We start from the raw sequence: 10,003 nt of genomic DNA on the forward strand, positions 1-10,003 counted from the left end.
TTATTCTGATTAACCCCATATAAAGCTTAGCTGTTCTATTTTTCCTGACAAATTCTTAGTTGCATTTTACAGCAAAAGCCATGATCCTTAAAGGAGTTGTCCGGTCCAAATCGATAAGTCTTCAATCACTCTGTGTGACTGCAGACTTATGAATCCCCCAGCGCACGCACTGTTGGGATTTGCCGGTTTCAGACTTGGGACCAGAGACTATGTATGAGTTATACCTACTCCCGGGCAGTGGGTGCGGCCTCGCTCCATACACTTGTATGAAGCAAGACTGTTACATCTAGTCGGTCATGGCCACTGCCCATCCGCATCACTAGACACGGCATGGCCTTGCTGAGTACAAGTGTATGGAGGAAGGCTGCGCCCACTGGCCAACAATATGACTAACTCATACATATCCTCCAGTCCCAGGTCTGAAACTGGTGAATTCCCACAGTGCACACTGCATGCGCTGGGGAGATTCATAGGTCTGCAGTCAGACAGAGTGACTGCAGACTTATCAATTTGGACCGACAACCCCTTTAAACAGCTTACAACATAGCAAAGGGATCTCATTGTTGAACGTTATCAGTCATTAGAAGGATACAAAACCTTTCCAATGCATTAGATCTAACATGGAGCATTGTGAAAGATGGTCATCAAGTGGCTTAAATTTGGCACAACAGTGACATTACCTAAAACTTGTTGTCTTTGAAACATTGATGAAAAAATAAGAAGAAAATTGAGGCTGCCAGGAGGCCTACGGTAACATTAAAGTAGCTGCAAGAATTTTTGGCAAGCACTTGGTTGTGTACTGCATATAACAGTCTCCCGTATTCTTCATATATCTAGTCTGTGGGGTAGGGTGGCAAGAAGGAAGCCTCTTCTTAGTAAAAAAAAAAAAAAAAAATCCAAGCCCAGCTATGTGACTGCACTAGAGCTTCTTGGGTACTTTTTGTGTCTCTAAATTACAAAGTTGTGCTTTCTTTTATTAGGCACGCCTGGAGATATGTGCACTGAAAGACGTTGTATCTATTTATTTGACCGATGAGATCAGGTAAGTTTCACAGTCTGCCAACTAAATGTAGCAAAATAAATATCTAAGTCAAGTTTAGCTTTGAGATTATCATGACCCCACCTTGATATAAAGTACCCTTACAAAAATCAAATTATGATCACAATCCTGCCTTAGGCAGTTATAGATATTTATTAAATTTAGTTCTGCTAGATAGATAGATAGATAGATAGATAGATAGATAGATAGATAGATAGATAGATAGATAGAAATTGATGATCTAGTATTTGTAGAAATGCTCATATAGGCCCATTTAGACAGGTTGGCAAACGCCCAATGAAATAACAATGTACTTATTCGTTTTGTGCCATGATTTTTCAGCCAGCTTACAAAAATCATCATTCTTGGCAGCACATTGTTGTTTAGCAGTTGGGAATCATGCCATCTAAACCCAGCATTAGTTCCCAATCTGTTTACCAGGTGATGCTTAGGCAATTGGGACTTTTTTATCCCAGGTATAATTAGTTATGCACACAATAGTTTTTATTATAAATGAGTTATTTTTTTGCCTTTCTTTCTCTGTTGTCCTCTTGTGCATTTCTGATTGTACTGCCAAAGTGTCCGCACTCATTTTAAGCAGTGTGTGCTCTATCAGGATGTTACTTCAGACTTGTGAATCCTCACATCGCGAGCGGTATCCGCTATGAGGATTCTCTGGTGTCTGCGGTGAGACAGAGCAGTCACGTGACTGCAAGTACGCAATTTGCATACTCCTGGCCACATTCTGACTAGACGTGCGCGGCCTTGCTCAAGTCACTTGTATTGAGCGAAGCCTCACAGTCTAGTCAGGATGTGGTTGGAAGTGTGCATATCGCATACTTGTGGTCACATGACCGCTCAGTCTGGCCATTGACATTAGAGAATGCTTGCAGTGCGTGATATGAGGATTCGCAAGTCTGCAGTCACATAGCGTGACGGTAGACTTTTATGAAAAGCCTGGACAATCCCTTTAACCACCTAACAACACAGGATATATTTGCTGTCCTGGAAGGCCATCAATTTTAAAATATAGCATGATGATGATTCCAGCACTGTTTTGAAGTCCACTCCATTATCCATAGAAAGACCGCAGTGATTGACACCATGCCTTCCACAGCAACAGCTAAGATTAAGTATAACTCAGATCTCTGCTATCTCCAGCACTGCTCCCAATTATTGTTTATTCAGATGTCCCAACTACAGCACGTGATGGCTGCAGCCAGTCACTGGGCTCAGTGGTCTTGTGCAGTCTATATCCACATGGCTGCTGAGATCAGTGTTATGCTGCCGTAGCCACTTGGTCCCGGAGACTCGGCGCTGGAACAGCAGATGGAGAGTGTGGTGTCTAAGTTTAATATTTTTAAACTGGGCAAATCTGTAACAGTCAACTCATATAAAGTAAAGGTTACTTACATAGGCTTAGAGGGTTTATCCAGTCTAAGAAGAAAAGCCTGCAGACCGCTGAATTCTGACGTGCACACTGTCACGATTGCCCTGTATTCCCCATGCGAGTGGGTCATCATGTGAGTGTTTGTGACTTGCATAATTGCTATCATGTAGTAGCTCGACTCTCCACTGCTTCTCAATGATCTAGCGGATGAAAGTCTAGTCGGCAACAGGCCTCAAGTATGCAAATCACAAACGTACAGTCACATGACCACCCATTTGCACAGGGATATAGGGAAATAGTGACAGTGGAGGAATTGCACACATTCACGATTCTTCATTCAGAATGACTTTTCTTCCTAGACTGGACAACCCCCTTATATAGGATGTGGAGATTGCACTGACCCCAGGCACTGCCACCAGAAATCCATGTTACTGCCCATTGTATTTTAAGATTTATGTCCTTTCTGCTTACATCTCAGGTGTACATTTGACCAAGCACTGGAGGCCATTCCCCAGCTTTCAAATGGGAGTGACAAAAAGTAAGCATATTTCATTATTTGACTCTTATATAGTTTGCTAAAAAAAACTTCTTCTAACTTCATATTTTTAATCTGGAGATTAATTATTGAATGATATTATATAGACTATGATGAAAACCCCAAAAAACTGTGTTAATGGTCATCCTCTCATGTCTCCTGCTCAGAAGCATTTTTATTTCTCTGACGTATAACATGTGGGTTGAGTCTGGATAATATTTGCTGCATTTTATGTTCATTTTTCACTTGCTTAATAGCAACAGATGGCAAACTATTACTACTAAATTTTTAGTTTTTAGTTTTTTTTCCATAATTGAAGGGTTCAGCAACAGAATTTTAACCCTGCCTGACTGACCCTTCCTAGTGGGACATTTATGATTAGCATTTCTTTATACTAATATATTTACACTCTGTCCACGATTTACTTCCCATATCCTCTACATTAGATGTACGTATGGATGGGTTATTTCTTTTCTGTTCCCACTAAGCCTTTTATTTCATCTTGTCCTCATATATAAGATTGTTTAATCTATATACCTGTTCTTATGAGTATTCTCAATAAAATGTTATAATTTTCAATAAGACCATTACTTTCCTTTTTTGTTGTTGGTTTAAAACTTCTGGTGTAAAGAAATGGAGGTGTCCAATACCACTAATTTTAGTGCACTAGGGTAGAATAGGGAGGTAAGAGATCTATTGTTAGTGTTTCTCTACTGCACGTGTATTATATACATATAGCTTTTCAGCACGCAGACTGTCTGTTCTCCGCAGCACATACATAAACAGTACTGTTGCATGTACAGCTCATGCATACTCCGCTCTTCTTTATGCACACATAGATCTGCTACACACACTCAGATCAGCTACATCCACACACACAGCCCAGCTACAACACACTCAGCTTAGTTACGTCATAGAATAGTAGAGTTGGAATGGACCTTCTGGGTCATCCGGTCCAACCCCCCTGGTCAATGCAGGATTCACTAAATCATCCCAGACAGATGTTTGTTCAGCCTCTGAAGACTTCCATGGAAGGAGAACTCGCCACCTCTCGTGGCAGCCTGTTCCACTCATTGATCACTGTAATTGTCAAAAAGTTTTCTAATATCTAATCTGTGTCTCCTCCAATTCAGTTTCATCCCGTTGCTTCTAGTCTTTCCTTGTGCACATGAGAATAAAGATGATCCTTCTACAATGTGACAGCCCTTGAGATATTTGTAGACAGCTATTAAGTCTCCTCTCAGTCTTCTTTTTTGCAAACTAAACATTCCCAAATCCTGTAACCGTTCCTCATAGGACATGGTTTGCAGACCTGTCACCATTCTGGTCACTATTCTCTGAACTTGCTCCTGTTTGTTGATGTCCTTTTTAAATTGTGGTGCTCAAAACTGGACACAGTATTCCAGATGAGGTCTGACCAAAGAGGAGTAGAGGGCAATAATGGCTTTGCGTGATCTAGACTGTATGCTTCTGTTAATACATCTCAGAATTGCATTTGCCTTTTTTGCTGCTGCATCAGACTGTTGACTCATATTCGGTTTATGATCTATTAGTATACCCAAGTCTTTTTCACTGTTGCTTAGCCCTATTCCTCCCATTCTGTATATGCTTTTTTCATTTTTATTGCCCAGATGTAGTACTTTGTATTTTGTTTGCATTTTTCCTTGTTAAAAACCATTCTGTTAGTTGCTGCCCACTGCTCCAGTTTATTTATATATTTTTGAATCCTCTCTCTTCTCTAGTATTAGCTATCCCTCCTAAATTTGTGTCATCATCAAATTTAATCAGTGTACCCTCAATTCCTTCATCTAAATCATTGATAAAGATGTTGAACAATACAGGGCCCAGGACAGAACCCTGTGGTACCCCACTTGAGACATTCTGCCAACTGGATGTGCAGCCATTTATGACCACTCTTTGGGTCCCATCACTAAGCCAGTTATGAATCCACTTAACAGTTGCCTTGTCGATTCTTAGTCATTTCTTCCACGGTGTCTCAGGGGATAGCATTGCAGCCTTGCAGCGCTGGAGTCCTGGGTTAAAATCCCACCAAGGACAACATCTGCAAGGAGTTTGTATTTTCTCCCCGTGTTTGCGTGGGTTTCCTCCGGGTACTCCGGTTTCCTCCCACATTCCAAAGACATACTGATAGGGAATTTTGATTGTGAGCCCCATCGGGGACAGTGATAATAATGTATGCAAACTGTAAAGCGCTGCGTAATATGTTAGCGCTATATAAAAATAATGATTATATTATTATATTATAATAAGGATGGTGTGAGATACTTTGTCAAATGCTTTGCTGAAGTCAAGATATACTATATCTACAGCATTTCCCTGATCCACCCAGTCAGTGATTCTGTCATAGAAGGAAATTAAGTTAGTCTGACATGACTTATTAGTTACAAACCCATGCTGACTCTGGTTAATCACTTCATTCTTATCCAGGTACTTACATACATATTGTTTAATAATTTGTTCAAAGATCTTTCCTGGTATAGAAGTCAGACTCACTGACCTATAGTTCCCTGGGTCCATCTTCTTCCCCTTTTTGAAGATAGGAATAACATTTTCTCTTCTCCAGTCTTTTGAGACTTCTCCTGTTCTCCAAGAATTTTCAAAGATTATGGAGCGTGGTTCCGAAATTTCTTCTGGTATCTCCTTCAGTACTCTGGGGTGTAATTCATCTGGACTTGGAGACTTGAATTCCTTTATGTTAGCTAAGTGTTTCCTCATTATCTTTCGATTTATAGATATCCTGGATTCTTCTATTCCTTTAAAAGGACAGTGAAGATCAGTTGAGAGAAAACAGATGCAAAATAGGAATTTAAAAGTTCAGCCTTCTCAACATCCTTTCTTACCATTTCATCATTTTCATCCTTTAAAAATCCTATAGCATCTTTGACTTTTCTTTTACTTTTAACATATCACCGAAATCCTTTTTTATTGCTTTTTACGTCTCTTACAAGCCTTCATTCATTGTCGGTTTTAGATAATCTGATTCATGCCCTTCAGGTTCTGCAGACAGCATTATATTCTTCTTTAGATATGCCTCCCTCTTTCCATTTGATAAACATTTCTTTCTTCCTTTTTAGCATGTGTTTAAGTTCCATGTTCATTTCCTTAAATGCTTCGTATTGTGCTTTGAGAATCTCATTTGTCAAGATTTCCCATCCTTCCTGGATATTTTTGTCCTAAAAGATATCCAGCCATTGGATCCCTCCGATTCTCTTTCTGAGTCCCTTAAAATCTGCCTTTCTGAAATCGAATCTTGAAGTCTGAGCCATCACAGGTCTTCCTCCTCTAATTATCCAAAATTATAAAATAGCATGGTCACTACTTCCTATGGTCCCAGCCACTCTTACCTCCTCAACCATTTCCTCTGTTTTTATAAGGATTAGATCCAAGTCTAAACACACAGTCTATACAGGGTTAATACATACACTGTGACACAAACTCTGCTAAATCACTTTGGAGTTCATTTCAGGCATGTAACTGATTACATGAAAGGTAGTTTTCTCTCTTGCCCTGCACAGATCAGAGAGATCAGTGTCAGAAGGACATTGTGTCTTATTTACAGTGGGGGAAAAAAGTATTTAGTCAGCCACCAATTGTGCAAGTTCTCCCACTTAAAAAGATGAGAGAGGCCTCTAATTGGCATTATAGGTAGACCACTAGGTAGACTATGAGAGTCAAAATGAGAAAATAAATCCAGAAAATCATCTTGTCTGATCTGGCAAGATTTAGTTTGCAAATTATGGTGGAAAATAAGTATTTGGTCATTAACAAAAGTTCATCTCAATATTTTGTTATATATCCTTTGTTGGCAAGACAGAGGTCAAACGTTTTCTGTAAGTCTTCACAAGGTTGGCACACACTGTTGGTTGTATGTTGGCCCATCCCTCCATGCAGATCTCCTCTAGAGTAGTGATGTTTTGGGCCTGTCACTGGGCAACACAGACTTTCAACTCCCTCCAAAGGTTTTCTGTGAGGTTGAAATCTGGAGACTGGCTAGGCCACTCCACGACCTTCATATGCTTCTTACGAAGCCACTCCTTTGTGGCAGTGTGCTTGGGATCATTATCGTGCTGAAAGACCCATCCATGTTTCATCTTCAATGCCCTTGCTGATGGAAGGAGGTTTGCACTCAAAATCTCTCAATACATGGCCCCATTCATTCTTTCATATACACGGATCAGTCATCCTGGTCCCTTTGCAGAGAAACCGCCCCAAAGCATGACGTTGCCACGCCCATGCTTCACAGTAGGTATGGTGTTCTTTGGATGCAACTCAGCATTCTGTCTCCTCCAAACACGACAAGTTTTGTTTCTGCCAAACAGTTCTACTTTGGTTTTATCAGACCATATGACACTCTCCCAATACTCTTCTGGATAATCCAAAAGCTCTCTAGCAAACTTCAGGCGATCCCAGACATGTACTGGCTTAAGCAGGGGGACACGTCTGGCACTGCAGGGTCTGAGCCCCTGGCGGTGTAGTGTTACTGATGGTAGCCTTTGTTACGATGGTCCCAGCTCTATGCAGGTCATTCACTAGGTCCCCCCGTGTGGTTCTGGGATTTTTGCTCACTGTTCTTGTGATCATTTCAATCCCGCGGGGTGAGATCTTGCATGGAGCCTCTGATCCAGGGAGATTATCAGTGGTCTTGTATATCTTCCATTTTCTTATTATTGCTCCCACAGTTGATTTCATCACACCAAGCTGCTTGCCTATTGAAGATTCAGTTCCCAGCCTGGTGCAGGGCTACAATTTTGTTTCTGGTGTCCTTCGACAGCGCTTTGGTCTTTCACCATAGTGGAGTTTGGAGTGTGGCTGTTTGAGGTTGTGGACAGGTGTCTTTTATACTGATAACAAGTTCAAACAGGTGCCATTACTACAGGTAATGAGTGGAGGACAGAGGAGCCTCTTAAAGAAGAAGTTACGGGTCTGTGAGAGCCAGAAATCTTGCATGTTTTTAGGTGACCAAATACTTATTTTCCACCATAATTTGCTAAATAGATCTTGCTAAATCAGACAGGGTGATTTTCTGGATTTGTTTTCTCATTTTGACTCTCATAGTTGTGGTCTACTATGATGTCAATTACAGGCTTCTCTCTTCTTTTTCAGTGGGAGAAGTTGCACAATTGGTGGCTGACTAAATACTTTTTTTCCCCACTGTATTATAGGAAGCTGTCTCTGCAATTTAAAACGCACACACTTTATTAAAAGTGCATCTTATAGTCCAAAAAACGGTATATTAGGAGGGGTTTCCATTTTCCCTACACATCTTTGTTGCTAATAGAATTACAAGGGAGCCCACCTGTAATTGTAATTCTGTATTTTTTATTTTTATTCTATTTACTTGATTATATAGCACCATTATAATTCGCAACACTTTACCGAATTAGCATCATTGTCCCCATTGAGGCTCATAATCTACATTCCCTATCAGTATGTTTTTGTGTGGGTTACCTCCAAGTACTCCAGCTTCATCCCACACTGCAAACACGAATAGAAAATTTCTCATTGCAGATGTTGTCCTTGGCGGTATTTGAACCCAGGATCACAGCGCTTGAAAGGCTATGCTGCTAATCCATGAGCCACTTTGCTCCTGATATGTATGATTAAATGTATGATACTGAATGTGAATGTATGTTCTTCTCCTCAGGTTATTAGAGCAGCTGCTGAATGAATTTAAAAGCAGTATGCACCTACAACTTGTGTGCTTCTATCATCCTTCCAACTATGAAAAGAAGACTTGAACAATCGTCATATGTGACCTATATTCAACGAAAGAATGACTTCTCATACCCTCTGCAGCTTTGCTGTAGACTTTCTTTATTAAAGTCTGTTTTACATTTTGGCATTGAAACAAAGCTCTTCGCTATTACTAACTGTTGTTCGGAAGATATGCACTACGTCTCATTATGTACCACTAATATGCTACGTTATATACCAGTATTGAATAAAAGCTTGTTTCTTTCACATAACCCTCTCATTCATAGCAAGACTTTCAGAATGTGTAGTGCTCATATGATGCATTTTACTTGTTGATTGAAAAGAATTTGCACCTACAATAGACCATATGATGATCCCTGCAGCCCCCCACAAAGTACGATGGTCCCCAAAGCACTCCACAAGGTATTGTGTTTTCCAAAGCTACCTTGCGTGAAGAAGGGAAAAGTTACACCCAAACTTCGAACAGGTGTGCAAGCGTTCTGTTTCTCCTTGTAGTGTCTCAGCATGTAGGGTTTTCTCATGTGAACCTATAGCAATGTCTGCTTGAGACAGCAGTATGCACCGAAAGTGAGCTACATTTTGTATGTATCTTTGCAGGACTGTAAGGTTTGCACTTTATTGGATAAAATATTTCTATTTGAAGAATACATTTGTTGGGTGTTTCGATTTATATGTAAATTGACTCTTTTGAGAAAAAGAGGACTTAACTCTATAGCGCCACCTGTTGGAAGTAGCGATCCTACAAGTCACAATCAACCCTTTAACGAGTCGTGCAATATGACTTAGGATAAAAGCCAAATCAGTATCTCAATTCGCAGACACGGTGTTCGATTTATATGAGCATTTAGAGAGTTTGAGGCCACTCTGGCACACCGAATTTGAATTGCTGTGCTGATATTTTAAATTTCACAAGAGACCGGTCATGACAAGCAGAAAGACCTCCGTCTGTCGTGGCAGCCCATCAGCAACCTGCGATCATGTGACATGTCCTCCCTGCCTGCGCGCATTAAATTCCCTTGTCAAAGATTGACATCCTCATTTAACTGGTTAACCGCCCCGGGCACAGCTCTGCTCCACCTGCAGTTGTTAGAGACAGATGATGGCTAAATAATTCAGCCATCATATGTGTAAAAGATGCGGGCTCAGCTTGCGAGTCGGCATAAAACTCAGGAAACCGACATATGATGTAACTATGTCTTGTCGAGAAGGAGTAACAGGGATGAGCTATAACCACAAATAACCTGTTAGATGCGACGAAGTGCAAAACACAGTTTCCATCCTAGTTTCCCTCAGACAATACAGA

General features: G+C 40.6%; 1 protein-coding gene across 1 annotated transcript in view; it reads left to right on the plus strand.

The window, feature by feature from the left end:
• Positions 1-8,951, plus strand: part of EXOC2 (exocyst complex component 2) — a 275,271-nt gene extending 266,320 nt beyond the window's left edge. The window contains exons 25-27 of the mRNA XM_077269779.1: positions 981-1,042; positions 2,908-2,967; positions 8,630-8,951. Coding sequence (XP_077125894.1) covers positions 981-1,042; positions 2,908-2,967; positions 8,630-8,723 — 216 coding nt within the window. The 3' untranslated portion in view covers positions 8,724-8,951. The remainder of the gene's footprint in view (positions 1-980; positions 1,043-2,907; positions 2,968-8,629) is intronic.
• The last annotated feature ends 1,052 nt before the right edge of the window (positions 8,952-10,003 follow it).

Source organism: Ranitomeya variabilis, chromosome 6, assembly GCF_051348905.1.
Source record: "Ranitomeya variabilis isolate aRanVar5 chromosome 6, aRanVar5.hap1, whole genome shotgun sequence".
Lineage (NCBI taxonomy): Eukaryota > Metazoa > Chordata > Amphibia > Anura > Dendrobatidae > Ranitomeya > Ranitomeya variabilis.